Raw genomic sequence first — 17,570 nt, 5'->3', positions numbered from 1 at the left:
ACACACACACTCACTCTCACTCAATCTCTCTCACACACACATACATTCAGTACACACAGAGGAACTCATTCACATGCACAAACAAAGACTCTCCCCTACCCAAGGGGCACCAGACCACGTACAGACTAGGTAGATTCTCTGGGCGCTGACTTTTCCCACTATGGTGAGTACCTGCCTTACAATCATATCATCATGAGTTGGGACTCTGAGAAGTAAAATCTTTATTAGCTACTGTATAACTAACTTCAAGTTTCAACGTTTATTCGCCTTGTGCACAGGATACAACAGGTGTAAGACAGTACAGTTAACAGGAGGCTGTTGAGGGGAGAACGGCTCATAATAATGGCCAGAACGGAGCAAATGGAATGGCATCAAACACCTGGAAACCATATGTTTGATGTATTTGATACCATGCCACTCATTCCACTCCAGTCATTACCATGAGCCCATTCTCCCCAATTGAGGTGCCACCAACCTCCTGTGGTACAGTGAAATTCTAACCTTGAGAGATCTTTCCAACAATGAAGTGATAATAATAACATAGATAATAATAACATAGTCAAAAAAAATAGAACTACGATGAGAGTTAAAGAAACATGAGAATGCAAGTATATACATGTCAGTGCCAGTACCCTATTCAATGTGCAGGTATACTGGAGTGGTCTAGGTGGGTTTATACATAAAACATGTAGGATATGGATATACATGTAAACAGGGCAGAAAAAGTAACTTGGGAAAGCTTTACTGGGGGTATTTTCAGTCCTTGTTGTACACCGTAGTCTAGTGGCAGGTAGGAGCAGGTGGTAGCCCGTTGATTTATTACTATAGTTTTGTAAATGTACAGTATTATATTTTCATTTTCTTCTTTGTTATACGGTGCCCTGTTTTCTTTGTAAACTTTTCTTGGAAGTTTTATGAAAGCGCTATGCGATGGAGATTAGAAAACTTGTAGATGTCTTTTTGTTTTTTTTATTATTAGAGTAGCTCTTAACCAGTTTTGCTAAACAGGGTTGTGGCAGTCTGGATTGTGTAATACAGCCTTTTCAACTTGAAGAAACCTTTGGTTCCTCTTTGCTTTTACTCAATACTTTTTTTTTTTCATCCATGGATGTTATGTAACTGCTCCAGGCCGTGTCATACCAAAATAATCCCCAGCTCACAGCCAACTAATCTCATGGATAAAAACAGTCAATGTGTTACCGTAGAATCTCTGTTATTGGCTGTAATTTACTCCTGCTAGAAATGCAGCACATGTCTGGTGAGGTGACTAGAGACAGGAGGATGCTGAAAGGACCTTCTTTAGTGTCTTTGTGAAACCAAGTGAAACCCACTGTGTCTGTAAGGTCATAAACATGAGATAGCATTGTCACACTTCTCCGCCTCTGAGTCCCTGTTTTGAATGTTGTTCAGTGGGTTGTACGTCTCACAGCCTTCAGCACACCCGTAACAGACAGACAGTGACACATTCCCCTTTAGATCTTTGTTGAATAATGATTAGCTTCCAAATAGATACATTTATAAGGGACATTAACTAATTAAGTGGATTCCAGCTGAAGTGTAGCTCAGTTGGTAGAGCATGGCGCTTCCAACGCCAGGGTTGTGGGTTCGTTTCCCACGGGGGGCCAGTATGAAAAAAGTATGAAAATGTATGCACTCACTAACTGTAAGTCGCTCTGTAGAAGAGCGTCTGCTAAAATGACTAAAATGTAAGTGGATTCCGTGTGGTTTCTGGGGGGAAACTACAGAGTTGAGAAATAGTAATTCATGCTCACCAATGAGGCAAAAGGTAGTGTTTAGCTAATGATTGAAAATGTCACGTGCATTGACTGCTTTAAGCAGAACCAGTGGGAATGATATTCAGATACCTAATAAGTAATCTCCCTCTATGGCTGCGTTACAAGTCATTGCTCTTTATATGACATGACACAATTTATTAGGCTATTTGTGTATTCATGAAATACAATACACTGTGAAACAAGTGTTAACATATGTTTAACTAATTGATGAGTTGATGCCACTTCCTATGGACACTTCTGCCCCCCTAGCTGTCTCCATTGTCCGTCCCCTGAAGTTCAACAACAGCACAGTTTGTTCCTCCCTGGCCAGGCGGCCATCAGCCTTGTGCAATAGGAATGTCTGTCCTCTGGACTTATCAGCACTTCCTCATGATAGGTTGCTCTGTCTCGATTCAAACAAACCTCAAGAGGAAAGCCATCCACCACCTATCCCTTGTTATCAACAACACCATGAAGCATAGTATTTTACTGCAGCTATCACTAGTGCAGCTTATAACAGATGCATGTTCAAAACCTCTCACCAGAGGAGAGTTCCCAGAACCTACAGTTCCCACAGACAAACCACAGATAAACTTTTTTGTCATTTGCATCTTGAGTAAGGAAATACAGGATGAACAAGATGCTTCAGCTACAACAACAATGTAGGTGGACACAGAAGTTAAAGAACTCTTTCATCATAGAGTGGTAATCTGATTATTTCGGCCGTCTTAGGTCATCATAATTATATTTACACAGCTATTTTAACAGCCAGCCATTCAAGATATTGTTTTTGTCAAATAGTAAGTAGCAGAATCATTATCGTTAGATTGACTATATTGTCAATGAAAAACAAAGCGGAGCATGGGTTAATCAAGCAATGCGAGGACAAAACACATATGTGTCCACTTCCTGTTTAGCACCATTACTTTGTTGCATTTCCTGTGTGATCTGTCACACACTGGGTCCTGAGGGGCTTAGTGCTCTTAGCACTTCAAGACACGGAGAGGTAGGTGAATCGTTGTTGGCTTACTTTAGTGAGAGGTTAAAAATACCAATATGGTGCAAACACAATATACAGTGGGGGAAAAAAGTATTTAGTCAGCCACCAATTGTGCAAGTTCTCCCAGATGAGAGAGGCCTGTAATTTTCATCATAGGTACACGTCAACTATGACAGACAAATTGAGAGAAAAAAATCCAGAAAATCCCATTGTAGGATTTTTAATGAATTTATTTGCAAATTATGGTGGAAAATAAGTATTTGGTCACCTACAAACAAGCAAGATTTCTGGCTCTCACAGACCTGTAACTTCTTCTTTAAGAGGCTCCTCTGTCCTCCACTCGTTACCTGTATTAATGGCACCTGTTTGAACTTGTTATCAGTATAAAAGACACCTGTCCACAACCTCAAACAGTCACACTCCAAACTCCACTATGGCCAAGACCAAAGAGCTGTCAAAGGACACCAGAAACAAAATTGTAGACCTGCACTAGGCTGGGAAGACTGAATCTGCAATAGGTAAGCAGCTTGGTTTGAAGAAATCAACTGTGGGAGCAATTATTAGGAAATGGAAGACATACAAGACCACTGATAATCTCCCTCGATCTGGGGCTCCACGCAAGATCTCACCCTGTGGGGTCAAAAAGATCACAAGAACGGTGAGCAAAAATCCCAGAACCACACGGGGGGACCTAGTGAATGACCTGCAGAGAGCTGGGACCAAAGTAACAAAGCCTACCATCAGTAACACACTACGCCACCAGGGACTCAAATCCTGCATTGCCAGACGTGTCCCCTGCTTAAGCCAGTACATGTCCAGGCCCGTCTGAAGTTTGCTAGAGTGCATTTGGATGATCCAGAAGAGGATTGGGAGAATGTCATATGGTCAGATGAAACCAAAATAGAACTTTTTGGTAAAAACTCAACTCGTCGTGTTTGGAGGACAAAGAATGCTGAGTTGCATCCAAAGAACAACATACCTACTGTGGAGCATGGGGGTGGAAACATCATGCTTTGGGGCTGTTTTTCTGCAAAGGGACCAGGACGACTGATCCGTGTAAAGGAAAGAATGAATGGGGCCATGTATCGTGAGATTTTGATGAAAACCTCCTTCCATCAGCAAGGGCATTGAAGATGAAACGTGGCTGGGTCTTTCAGCATGACAATGATCCCAAACATGGCTTCGTAAGAAGCATTTCAAGGTCCTGGAGTGGCCTAGCCAGTCTCCAGATCTCAACCCCATAGAAAATCTTTGGAGGGAGTTGAAGGTCCGTGTTGCCCAGCGACAGCCCCAAAACATCACTGCTCTAGAGGAGATCTGCATGGAGGAATGGGCCAAAATACCAGCAACAGTGTGTGAAAACCTTGTGAAGACTTACAGAAAACGTTTGACCTGTGTCATTGCCAACAAAGGGTATATAACAAAGTATTGAGAAACTTTTGTTATTGACCAAATACTTATTTTCCACCATGATTTGCAAATAAATTCATTAAAAATCCTACAATGTGATTTTCTGGAATTTTTTTCTCATTTTGTCTGTCATAGTTGACGTGTACCTATGATGAAAATTACAGGCCTCTCTCATCTTTTTAAGTGGGAGAACTTGCACAATTGGTGGCTGACTAAATACTTTTTTTCCCCACTGTAGTTTACTCGGGGTTCGTCATAATGCTTAGGATACTTTTTAGAGTCTGTCCTTCAAAGAAACTCAATCTGAGCTGTAAAATCATGGATCAACTTTTCTCTTAGATGTTGTGAATGGTTTGGAATGAGAAGCTGTACGTGTGGAGGTTGCAGGAATTTCTAAATGTCAGTTATTGAACAACTGTTACAACCTTCTGCTTTCTTCCTCCTGTCTCTCTCGCTCTCTCTCTCTCTCCCTCTCTTCTTTCTCTAGCTCCCTCATTAGATGTGCCTGTGTTTTTCAATGGTGGTTAATGAATCGATAATGCAATATTGATGTGAATGACATTAAATGTTTCCGTCTTCCTCAAATTCATATAAAAGTGTATACATAAAACACACTTCCTCCTCAGTAGTCTCTCTCTGTTTCCTGCCAGCAGGACAACAAGTCTGATGTGAAGTCCATCATGGCTCGCTTCAACGCGGGGGGAAATGCCACAGAGGGTATCTCTACAGAACGTCCAAAACCTGCAGTGCACCCCACCCTGTCCTCTGGACCCCCTATCCAGCCTAAGAAACCTGCCCTGGAGATCAGCCTCTCAGGCAGCGCAGCCTCCACCGCGCCCAAACCCAAATTCCTCAAGAGCACCATCTCCACCTTGAGTGCTCCAGAAGTCAGGGACTTGCACAGAATCAAAGCGATCCCTAGTAAGTTTGGAAACGCCCAAGAGGACAGCAAACCCTCCGTTGTCAAACAGTACCCCGTTAAACTCAAACCACCTGGCCCAGAGATATCCCAGGACGCTGAGGTCAAAAGCCCTCCGCCCAAACTCCCTCTCCAGAAGCCCTCTCTGAGCTTGACCCTGTCTGACGCCAAGCCTGCCTTCCCCAAACCTCCGCTGGGTGTGGCCAAACCCTCCTGGGTCAAAGACAGCAGCCCCAAACCCGACGATAGTGGGGGTACCCCGAACTCCATCCCACCCAAAATACCCCCTTCCAAAAAAAACATTAGCTCCATTGTAAAGATGCGTCCACAGACAGAGGATAATGTGGCTGGAGCAGTGGATTCTACAATCAAACCGTTCGGAGGAGCTTCTACCCTCAAACCCTCCAACTTCAGGACTGCACAGAATGTGTTCAATAGAGGAGAAACCCTGTCTGAGAATGGGGTAAAGGAAATAGCCAAACTTCCCCTCACTTCCAGCGACTCTTGTCTTACTAAACCTATAGACAGTAGGAAACCCAGCTTTATTAAGAAGCCGCTGGGTCCCACCTCCCCGGTCGTGGGGGTGAGCAACAGTAGCCCGTCCACACCCAAAAGGAACCCCCTGCCCAATATCCTGGCATTGGGGACTGCCCCAGTCAAACCCAACAGGCCTCCTACGGTCAACTTGGAAAAGTTCAAGAAGGGCACAGAGGCTAGTGCCGATAGTAAGTGTTCTGTCTTTAATGTAACTAATGAGTCACATAAGGTCAAATCTATCAGCTGCTAAGATGCTTCTGCTGTGGTTTTCTAAACATGCTCCAGTTGTTCAGACTCACAGTCTTGCACACAGACCAGAGTGGTTTATGTGGTTGTATGCTCCACTGATCAGAACCCCCAGAGACAGGTAGTAGAGAGCACACACACACACACACACACACACACACACACACACACACAGCTTTATAGAAGCTCCATTACATAAAGAATAAGTGAAGTTAAACACGCAGCTGCACTGTAATTTAACATCAAAATGTAAAACCAAAGATGCAGGATTGCATGGTTCCTCTAATTAAGTTCCCTCTCTAGTTTCAATTTTTTCCTCCTCCTTTCTACAGCTGATGTGTGCTCCCTTACTGGGAAGTTCCTCTTTAAACAGGCACATATTCAAGTGAAAGGTTCCACATGTGAATATGGTTTTGACTAAAGATAGATTTCAGCCTGGTTTGCATGCATTACTGTTAGTCAGCAGAGAGAACAATCCAATGCGAATTCCACACTCCTCCTGGTGAGAATGTAGGCCAAAGCTGTTACAGACACTATCTATGGATTTGACTAATGATTGTTGTCTACATGCAGGATGAAATTCAACATATTCAGTCATTGGTATCCAAGGGTAAAAGGGATTTTATCTCAAACTCTGCCATTCTCCCTTTCAACTACAGAATAACGTCCATAGAACAAGCTGGACTGAGGCCTTATTCAATTACTATATGCAGCTGATTTGAAAATGAAAATGTGCATGCAATTTCCTTCTTCACTGTATGTGTGAGGAGGTAATCTAAAGGCCTGTATTGTCTCCCCTGAAGGTCCTGCTGGGTTAAGGAAGGGATCTGTTCCCCCACCCCCTGCCTCTCACCCCAGTAACCATATGGCCCCACCCCTGCCCTCTCACCCCATGGCCCCTAGCCTGCCCCCGCGACCACCAGAAGCCATGTGAGTATCGGACTCTGATAATCAGAGGACTGTCGTGTGAAAAACTGCCAATATTAGAGAATACCACTACTCGCATTGAAGTACATACATAAGTAAAAACACATAGGCCTGTAGAGACACTGTACTTGCTTCAGAGCATAGAAACAGCACACTATCCCGTTCACAAAACCCAGTGTTTTGTTTATACCCTACTATTCATTATTTCCTTCAGTAACTTTCAAAGTAGAATACCACTGGGCACACACTGGTTGAATCAACGTTGTTTCCACATAATTTCAATGAAATTACATTGAACCAACATGGAATCGATGTTGAATTGACGTCTGTGCCCAGTGGGATACTTGTACACTGACCTTACTTTCATTGTGATGTGGTGGGTCATTTTGGCCAGTTGACTGACTTTGTGTCTCTGCCTCCAGAATCCAACCTGACCCAGATGAGAACTATGATGATGTGGGGTTAATGAACAACCCTCCACCCCCTCCCTCTGGAGGACATCCTAGTCAAATGACTAAGGTGAATGTTTTATAATTTTTTATTTGTCCAATTTAGGCCTATGTATTTGATAAAATACCACCGTACAGGCTTACAGTATTCTGACTGCATCTTTTTCATCCAATAGGACAGTGAAAGTGATGAAGAAATGTATGAAGATCTTGATGAAAGATGGTGAGAAAGATTGCCTCCATTTTCTATTCAACTTTTTCTATTGTACCAATCTGTGAAATGTGGAACAGGTTTTAGACATAGAGATAGAGGACTCTATAGTGCCCAAAAGCTGTTGAGATGTCTGAGACCAAGTCTACGGTTTTGATGAACACTGCCCTCTAGTGAGCATTAACACCACTGACACTTATTTCTAATCAGGGGGACAGTGGAATCAAAGGAGCAAGAGAAGAAGAGAGAGAGGGAGGAGAAAAAACGACAGGAGGTGGAAAAGAAAGAACAAAAAGAACGTGAGAGGAAAGAACAAGAGGCCAGAAAGAAATTCAAAGTAAGTGTTTGCAAAAGCCTGTTGGTCAGTAGTTCCCCTAGATCTTGCTGTATTTACATTTACATTTTACATTTTAGTCATTTAGCAGACGCTCTTATCCAGAGCGACTTACAGTTAGTGCATACATTATTTTTTAATTTATTTTTCATATTCGTATTGTAGGTATCATGGAGTCCATCCGGTATAATATTTGTGAAGTGAATGTGTTTACGCTGCATCTTCTATCATGTATTTATGTTTCCTTATGTGGCAGCTGACTGGTCCACTGGAGGTCATCCACAGGGTCCAGGCCAGAGTGGACAGTAAAGGGAGTAAGACGGACCTGGGGCTGAAGCAGGGAGAGTCTATTGAGATCATGCGTGTTTTGGACAACCCAGAGGGACGCTGGCTAGGGAGGTCACAGGACGGCTCCTGTAAGTGGCAACCCTGTCTCCTCCACCTCCTCCTCCGCCTCCTCCTGTTCCTCCTGCTCCTCCTCCTCCTCCTCCTGCTCCTCCTCACCTGCTCCTCCTCCTCCTCCTTCTGCTCTGCCTCCTCCTCCTCCTCCTGCTCCTCCTCCACCTGCTCCACCTGCTCCTCCTCCTGCTCCTCCTCCTCCTCCTTCTGCTCTTCCTGCTCCTCCTCCTGCTCCTCCTCCTCCTCCTCCTGCTCCTGCTCCTCCTCCTCCTCCTGCTCCTCCTCCTCCTGCTCCACCTGCTCCTCCTCCTCCTCCTCCTCCTGCTTCTCCTCCTCCTCCTCCCCCTACTCTTCCTGCTCCTCCTCCTCCTCCTCCTCTACTACCTCCTCCTCCTGCTCCTGCTCCTGCTCCTGCTCCTGCTCCTGCTCCTGCTCCTGCTCCTGCTCCTGCTCCTGCTCCTCCTCCTCCTCCTCCTCCTCCTCCTCCTGGTCCTCCTCCTCCTCCTCCTCCTCCTCCTCCTCCTCCTCCTCTACTCCATCTCGCACCTATTACAGAGTACTTTTCTCCCTCACATCCTTTTGACTGTTCTTCATATGTAAGACTCTAACATGTGCTCCGTATATTTGCAGATGGCTATGTGAAGACTGAGTCGGTTCAGATTGACTTTGACACCCTGAAGCGTCAGGGCGTGTCTATATCCAGTCATATGGAACACGAACCGGAGGTATACGATGATGTGGACTTTCGTAATGACCTCAGCAGGTAAAATGTCTCTCGAACCCGCTGACACTTTAAAAAAAACATTTGAGACAAATAACCATTGTAAAGATATGAATACCTTATTATAATAATGCACTACATGAATATCTTCCTGTCTTTTGTTTTGATTGTGTAATTATGTGATCCAATGAAATGATGTCCTCCTCATTCCAGTGGGATCAAGGGTCCAGGAGGTAAGTTTCAAAAGACAAAAACGTAATATTGAAACTGAACAACACAATATGGCAATGTGGTCACAAATGACTTTAGTTCAATCTAGATTACATATTTATCTTGATCATTCCTAGTGGTTCTTCCTCCACCTCCTGAGAAGGATGGGGACATATATGATGATCTTGACGATTCAAGCTTCGACGTCAGGTGAGAATATCATGCTGCACTATGATGGTGTAGATTCATTGGCGTACATTCACCTGTGAGTGTATACTTTCTATGCATGTGTCTGTGTGAGTGTAAGTATGTGAATAAGTGTGTATGTGCAGCCCTAGCCCCTCGGACTCCAGATCACCTCCTAAACCTCGCTCTTGGATGTTTAAGGGCTTCGAGGAGTGGAGGAAAAGCCCAGGCAGCAAAATTGAGTAATACTATAAGATGGATCAGGAAAATACACTGTCATTACCTCCTAACCCTATAACCCCAAATCACTAATCAGGAGGAACAGAAGGGATTCATTACTTAATTACTGAATAATTTAATGAAATCATACTTAATTCATCAGTGCTTGACTTGGACTGAAATAGGTGCTAGTACTCATGTTGGGTATCGGTACTGTTAATATTTACACTACCGTTCAACAGTTTGTGGTCACTTAGAAATGTCCTTGTTTTCGAAAGAGACTAGTTGAGTATCTGGAGCGTCAGCAATTGTGGGTTTGATTACAGGATCAAAATGGCTAAAAACAAATAACTTTCTACTAAAACTCGCCAGTCTATTCTTGTTCTGAGAAATGAAGGCTATTCCATGCGAGAAATTGCCAAGAAACTGAAGATCTCGTACAACGCTGTATCTCAGACTGGCCAATAAAAAGAAAAGATTAAGATGGGCAAAAGAAAACAGACACTGGACTTTTTCTTTGCAACTCTACCTAGGTCAGCATCCCGGAGTCGCCTCTTCACTGTTAACGTTGAGACTGGTGTTTTGTGGGTAATATTTAATGAAGCTGCCAGTTGAGGACCTGTGAGGCGTCTGTTTCTCAAACTAGACACGCTAATGTATTTGTCCTCTTGCTCAGTTGTGCACCGGGGCCTCCCACTCCTCCCTCTATTCTGGTTAGAGCCAGTTTGCGCTGTTCTGTGAAGGGAGTAGTACACAGCGTTGTACGAGATCTTCAGTTTCTTGGCAATTTCTCGCATGGAATAGCCTTCATTTCTCAGAACAAGAATAGACTGACGAGTTTCAGAATAAAGTTATTTGTTTCTGGCCATTTTGAGCCTGTATTCGAACCCACAATTGCTGATGCTCCAGATACTCAACTAGTCTCAAGAAGGCCAGTTTTATTGCTTCTTTAATCAGCACAACAGTTTTCAGCTGTGCTAACATAATTACAAAAAGGTTTTCTAATGATCAATTAGCCTTTTAAAATGATCAACTTGGATTAGCAAACACAACGTGCCATTGGAACACAGGACTGATGGTTGCTGATAATGGGCCTCTGTACGCCTATGTAGATATTCCATTAAAAATCAGCCATTTCCAGCTACAATAGCCATTTACAACATTAACAATGTCTACACTTTATTTCTGATCGATTTGATGTTATTTTAATGGACAAAAAATGCTTTTCTTTCGAAAACAAGGACATTTCTAAGTGACCCCAAACTTTTGAACGGTAGTGTAGGTGCAGGAGCTCCACAATACGTTTGAGCTAATATTCTATAAGAGGAACAGGAGCTCAAGCAGTAGAAAGTTTGGGGTAACTGTACTTAGCTTCGGTGAGCTCCAGCCCAAGTCAAGCACTGTAAATCATTAGATAAAATACTGTTTTTGTACATCCTTTAATGAATTAACAACCTTCTCCATTTCATTCTGTCTATACATCTACTGTAGATGCACTTACTTACAATGTTCTATGTACAGGTGTGAAAAAATCTTTCTAATCATAGTTCAATTGGTGGTGATTTGTTGACTTTTTTGGGGGGTATTATTGCTAGATTCTCTATATTGATTTGTGTCCTTTTGATTACAATGAACCCACAATCAATCAAATCAAATTATACCAGACATAACATGGACTAATATTTTAATTCAGTTTTTGTCATTTTCAGAGTACCCCCACCTTCCCAGTTTGACCAGGCAGGAAATACTGGTAACTTAATATGTTTAATATCCAGAATGACTATGTGTGCCTGTGTCGGTGGCATTACAAAAACTGAAGAATAGAAGTTTGAGAAGTACTGTTAACTTCACTTACATTTCAATGTGTTCTTGATATTCTTTCTCTGTATCTCTTGTTGTTATAGAACAATCTTCTGAGGTCAGTGATACAGAGATTTATGATGATGTTGATGCCACTAACTTTCATCCGCCTCCACCTATCAGCAGGTAATGACAGAGAGATTTTTTCTGACCCATGTTTAAACAAACTTGCTGTAATTACATAAGAATGTCCTTATCAGCCACTGGGAAACATTTAGATAATGTCACGTTTTCCTCTCTTCAGTCTCTCACAAAGTAAAACCAAGGGTAAGGTTGAGGACAAAGATCCTAAAAAGATAAAGAAATTTGAGAAGGAAGAGAAGGAATTCAGAAAGAAGTTCAAGGTAAGTTGGCTATTATCACAATTTACATTTATAATTTGACATTTTGTGTACATTTGTTCGACCCTCAAACCTAACCTCTCATACCTATAGTATGATGGGGAGATCCAGGTACTGTATCAGGTGACCATCGTTTCCACCTTGGCCAATAAGAAGTGGAGCAGTAAAGATCTGCCGTTGAGACCTGGGGAGACTCTGGATGTCATCGTTAAGCCTGTAGACAACAAACTAATCTGCAGGAACGAGGAGGGAAAGTGTGAGTAACAATGATACATAGGCATTCTGCAATAAAACTAATCTGCAAGGGGGCTAACTTTAATGATCTCCCCCTATCTCTCACTCCTTTAGTTGGCTACGTCTTGACCAGCCATATTGTAGTAGAGTAAGTACAACACAAATACAGATAATACAAAAACACATCCATAAATACACGTAATATACTGTATAGTATTTTATTAACAGTTCACTAAACGGAACTGTTTTGCTTTTACAGAGATGCTGATATCTATGATGACATTGGCGATGGTACGTTTCAGACTTTTGACATGCAATGGCATTTAATAATGAATATCATACAAGATGCCAAATCAGAAGCTCAAGTGATCAACGCTATCAATTTAATTCTTGCAATATGGTGCTGATATGTTTTCATGTCGGAGGAAATGTTTTCACATATTTCAGTCATTTCTATTAATAGTTGTCATTTCTTTGCAGATTGTGTCTATGACAACGACTGAACACTGTCTACAAAGTGATGCCGATATTTGTATTTTGGGGGTTTTCTTGTTTATATTAATAATCTTTATCTAATTTATTGTGGTTATTTTGAGGTGACGTGGTTTTCATTCTAGAACAATACAGTCCACAGACACTTCCTCCCTTAATGAATAATTGTGACTTTGCAATGAATAGGCCTAAATTACATACAATGTTAAGATTTTATATTGAACCATATTTGAATACTTATATTCCATATTCAACAAGAGACATTACACGCTGATTGAAAACAAAGGTTGATGATGATACATTTTCATCAAAAAAAGTATTTACCATTTGATGCCAAATATAGCATGTCAGATCAGTTGTCATATGGTTGGCTGGTTATCACTTGACAGGTTATGTCGTATTGTAGGCCTACTGAAAGTCAGAGTCCATTAGTGATGTGCAGTTCGAAAACGATTTGTTTTTTTTAACTACTCTTTTTACTGACTGAGTGACTCGTTCATTTTAGTTGTTCGCTTGACCTGCTAGTGCTGGCAGCAATGAATCCTACCACTGAGCTATAATAGAGCCCCAAGGTGGAGGTGTCATAATACCCATAAAACCCAACGGTCAAACAGAGAAATGGTTCCAATCGTTTTTCCACCATTAATTTTTCAACTTAGAAACACTTAAAATAAGGGTGTGACGTTATGATAACCATGTAAATCTCTCGGACAAGGTGACTTTTATCAATATATTCGGCTCTATTTACTCTCAGATTCAAAAATGCTCATTAGCATCAAAGTAGACATCATGCAAGACTACAAATCCCTCTTGCACGTCATCGCTAACTGACACCTTTGCTAACAGGTATTGTGTCAATTTTAAATGTGCACAAGACAGTTCACAGAATTGTCAATTCAAAGAAATATAGCCAATTTATTCATTACTACATTTAGCTAACATTAGATAGTTAATCCAGAGATTCTTACCTTTGTCTCGAGTAGGCAGTCTCGTCCAGATCATCATGGCATTTGTAGTTCTTTATAATAGCTACATTAGCATCTAATTAGCATTTCATTTTGGGGGGTAAATACAGGCGAAAATATTGATAAAAGTCACCTTGTTCCTAGAGAGATTTACACGGTTATCAAAATGTCACGCCACGGTAAGCCTACACGAAACACAGCCCTTATTGGAAGTGTTTAGAAAATCCCCAATGGGAAAAATGAATGGTGGAAAAACCATTGGAACCATTTCACATTAGTAATTTTTCTAACAGGCCAGACGTCTGATTTTAACATGACATTAAAATAACCTTTTGTATTCATCATATACTTTCAATGGAGTTAGTTATACAACACAATTTAATACAATAAATATAGTTTACCTTGATGACAGGCGAGACTACAACTGGAGGAACCATATTGCGGTTGTGAGATTGAGGAAGTGCGTAGCCAAGGGGGAGTGTTGATAGCAGATCAAATCGATTATTCGGACCAGGTCCGTCTTTGTACTTTTCGTTATTTTGATTAAGACCAGAGAAAGCAGTGAAGTCTCATAAATCTCATGCAGAAAAATGAAACAATGAAAATAATGTTACTTATAAATGTGTTATTATGTGATTCAATGTTATTTCTATGGCATGGGCTTTATATAAAATCAAGACATTTGTTCCCTTGCACTCATCAAGAAAGGTCAGGGCTATGACATACAATGTAATTGTAATTCTTCTTCTTCTTCTTCTTCTTCTTCTTCTTCTTCTTCTTCTTCTTCTTCTTCTTCTTCTTCTTCTTCTTCTTCTTCTTCTATAATATCATGACGATCCGCAAGCAATCGTTTAAGTGCATGCCGCTACCTACTGTACTGGAATGTACAATCAATCATGATCTGACCAATTCTGTACTACCATGAAAATACAATTCAAAACAAAATAAATCCCAACTAACTTCTACCACATATAGCCTTGTTATTGTTATTTTATTGTGTTACTTTTTAAAAAATTTTACTTCTGTTTATTTGGCAAATATTTTCTTAACTCTTTCTTGAACTGCATTGTTGGTTAAGGGCTTGTAAGTAAGCATTTCACGGTAAGGTTGCACCTGTTGTATTCGGCGCATGTGACAAATAAAGTTTGATTTGATTTGATGTAAGCTACATCAGTCCGCACTGTAGTTCTACCAATCTGTTTTACGGCCTCTGCATATGATACATCATGACTGATCCAAATCTCTGAACCTCTATAGCCTCTCCCTGTAGCTGGCATCCACCAAATGCTGCACTGTGTTCTCCCCCACAATTACAGCACTTAACCTTCACATTGCTTCCCCATTCACCGTAATCATGTGCCCCTACACACTTGGCACATCTTTTATTTCCTTTACACTGAGCAGCTACATGTCCCATTCTTTGGCATTTAAAAACTGCAGTGCATATGGGACAAATTCTCTAACATTGAAACTAAGGAATCCTATCTGTACTTTTCCCGGCAAGACTTTCTCAAACCTCAGCATCACTGATAAGCTTTCACTTCTTTGACCCTCTTTCCTACTGATTAAACTTTTGGCCTCAATCACTCTGCCTCCCTTCACATTTTCTTTAATATCATCTGTGGACATAGATATTGGGACCCCAGTGATGACTCCCCTCAATCTAGCACCAGGGACATGGCTTTTAATCTTATTCCAATCAAGCTTTTCCATTTTCAAAATCTTCTCTTACTGAGCCTGGCTACCACACAATATTAACAATCTACCATTTCCAATGAACCGAGCTAATTTCACTTCACCTACCTCTTTCTCTACGGCATTAGTTAGTCGGATAGGGTGTAAGTGAGGCCCTGTGGTCTCATAAAACACTATCACCACTTTCCACTGCAACACATCATTACTCTTGCTTCCTACCTTGGCCCTCTTTATGCTTTCTTTACTAGACGCTCCACTGCTTTCTGTATCATGATCTCTCTTCTTCCTATGTCTTTCCACTACCGACCATTCTGGTCCTTGATCCTCATCCTCTCTCTCCATACCATCAGAACTGACACCCATATTGTTCGCATTCCAGCACAGCTATTGCTTCACCAACTCAATTTAATCTGCAGTACATTTACATTACATTTACGTCATTTAGCAGACGCTCTTATCCAGAGCGACTTATAAATGGGTGCATTCACCTTATAGCCAGTGGGATAACCACTTTACAATGTTGTTTTTTTTGGCTGGGGTGGGGTGGGGTGGGGTAAGGGGGGGGGTAGAAGGATTACTTTATCCTATCCCAGGTATTCCTTAAAGAGGTGGGGTTTCAAATGTCTCCGGAAGGTGGTGAGTGACTCCGCTGTCCTGGTGTCGTGAGGGAGCTTGTTCCACCATTGGGATGCCAGAGCAGCGAACAGTTTTCACTGGGCTGAGCGGGAACTGTGCTTCCGCAGAGGTAGGGGAGCCAGCAGGCCAGAGGTGGATGAATGCAATGCCCTCGTTTGGGTGTAGGGACTGATCAGAGCCTGAAGGTACGGAGGTGCCGTTTCCCTCACAGCTCCGTAGGCAAGCACCATGGTCTTGTAGCAGATGCGAGCTTCAACTGGAAGCCAGTGGAGTGTGCAGAGGAGCTAGGTGACGTGAGAGAACTTGGGAAGGTTGAACACCAGACGGGCTGCGGCATTCTGGATGAGTTGTAGGGGTTTAATGGCACAGGCAGGGAGCCCGGCCAACAGCGAGTTGCAATAATCCAGAAGGGAAGTGCCTGGATTAGGACCTGTGCCGCTTCCTGTGTAAGGCAGGGTCGTACTCTCCGAATGTTGTAGAGCATGAACCTACAGGATCGGGTCACCGCCTTGATGTTAGCGGAGAACGACAGGGTGTTGTCCAGGGTCACGCCAAGGCTCTTCGCACTCTGGGAGGAGGACACAACAAAGTTGTCAACCGTGATGGCGAGATCATGGAACGGGCAGTCCTTCCCCGTGAGGCAGTCCTTCCCCAGTACTCGCCACCATTTCCCATTCTCCGAAGTATGGATCAACTCTACACGCTTCACCACTCAAGGAACCTCATGCGAACAACCTGCAGGCAGCAACCTGGTTGGAACCATTTCCTTGTTTGAATGCTAGGTTTTATGGGTATTATGACTCATACTGTGGTACTCTATAAGAATGAGGCCTACAGCAGGATAAAGACATGCTCCTCCAGCTCAGCGTCTCCAGAGATGTGCCCCGACCACCAACTAAAATAACTGTCTGTCATATGCGAGCAGGGAAATAGATCATGAGTATAGAGAAGAAAAATACATGTTTAGAACTGATATTGATTGCATGGTGCAAGAATGAACGCAATTAATTGACTATTGAATGTTATGATGGTCACAGCTTTGTAGAAACAAAACATACACAGCCTCTGCTCAACAAACTCGATCACAAATTGTTTGGGGGTCTGCAATTCGCGAACGACATTGTGCTTATCTAGTCTGGCTTACACCAGCTCTCGAAGTCCTAGTAGTCACATGGGTCATGTCAGCAAGCAATGCATTCCGCCAAGAGTAATTTACATTTACATTTTAGTCATTTAGCAGACGCTCTTATCCAGAGCGACTTACAATTAGTGAGTGCATACATTATTTATATATTTTTTCATACTGGCCCCCCGTGGGAATCGAACCCACAACCCTGGCATTGCAAACGCCATGCTCTACCAACTGAGCTACAATTTACAATCTAGTCCGGTTGCGGCCACAACTAGACCTCGTTTCAAATATAGGTCTATCAAGAAATAATCTTATTTGTATGCCTAGCAATTAACCAAGTACATTGTGAAGAGCACACGTTTACAAGTTTCAGTCACAAATTACAGCTCCAATAAGCCCCTTATGGTGAACGATATGTGAACGAGAAGCTTGTAGAATCACGAGTCTTTCGAGTTCAGTTCGCCGGTAGGGGGTCCTGCATGCTCTGGGCATTACTGACTCAAATGAACGAAATGAGTCGAAAGATTTGTTTTCTTGACTGAACAAGTCGAAAAGATCTAAGTCAGTAAAATGAGCCGAACTTCCCATCACTAGAGTCCATGACCACATTACATTGTATGGAGGTTGTGGATGGAAAAAAGATGGCGGAAGCGGATGATGAAGTGGATTCTG

General features: G+C 42.2%; 1 protein-coding gene across 3 annotated transcripts; it reads left to right on the top strand.

The window, feature by feature from the left end:
• Positions 1 to 13: 13 nt before the first annotated feature.
• On the top strand, positions 14 to 13,118 carry LOC121573901 (FYN-binding protein 1-like). 3 transcript variants are annotated; one of them, XM_041886290.1, is made up of 18 exons: positions 14 to 163; positions 4,839 to 5,829; positions 6,691 to 6,817; positions 7,237 to 7,333; positions 7,440 to 7,486; positions 7,685 to 7,811; positions 8,065 to 8,224; positions 8,838 to 8,970; positions 9,142 to 9,161; positions 9,276 to 9,348; positions 9,471 to 9,566; positions 11,253 to 11,293; positions 11,448 to 11,529; positions 11,648 to 11,747; positions 11,838 to 12,000; positions 12,093 to 12,126; positions 12,238 to 12,269; positions 12,459 to 13,118. In XM_041886290.1, exons 1-18 carry the CDS (start codon positions 161 to 163, stop codon positions 12,479 to 12,481), a joined length of 2,349 nt encoding a protein of 782 aa, XP_041742224.1. In that variant the 5' UTR covers positions 14 to 160; the 3' UTR covers positions 12,482 to 13,118. The 3 variants fall into 3 exon arrangements, with proteins under 3 accessions (XP_041742224.1, XP_041742222.1, XP_041742225.1); XM_041886288.1 differs by having other exon boundaries at positions 4,836 to 5,829; XM_041886291.1 differs by lacking the exon at positions 9,471 to 9,566 and having other exon boundaries at positions 4,836 to 5,829.
• Positions 13,119 to 17,570: the final 4,452 nt, after the last annotated feature.

This window comes from Coregonus clupeaformis, chromosome 9, assembly GCF_020615455.1.
Source record: "Coregonus clupeaformis isolate EN_2021a chromosome 9, ASM2061545v1, whole genome shotgun sequence".
NCBI classification, from domain to species: domain Eukaryota; kingdom Metazoa; phylum Chordata; class Actinopteri; order Salmoniformes; family Salmonidae; genus Coregonus; species Coregonus clupeaformis.
The sequence above is the reverse complement of the archived record's forward strand: the minus strand, read 5'-3'. Positions and strand labels throughout refer to the sequence as shown.

Coding starts and splice junctions, on each gene's coding strand:
- LOC121573901 (XM_041886288.1), top strand. Junction 7,487..7,684: donor GAAGATCTTGATGAAAGATG/GTGAGAAAGATT, acceptor ATTTCTAATCAG/GGGGACAGTGGAATCAAAGG. Junction 9,349..9,470: donor GATTCAAGCTTCGACGTCAG/GTGAGAATATCA, acceptor GTGTATGTGCAG/CCCTAGCCCCTCGGACTCCA.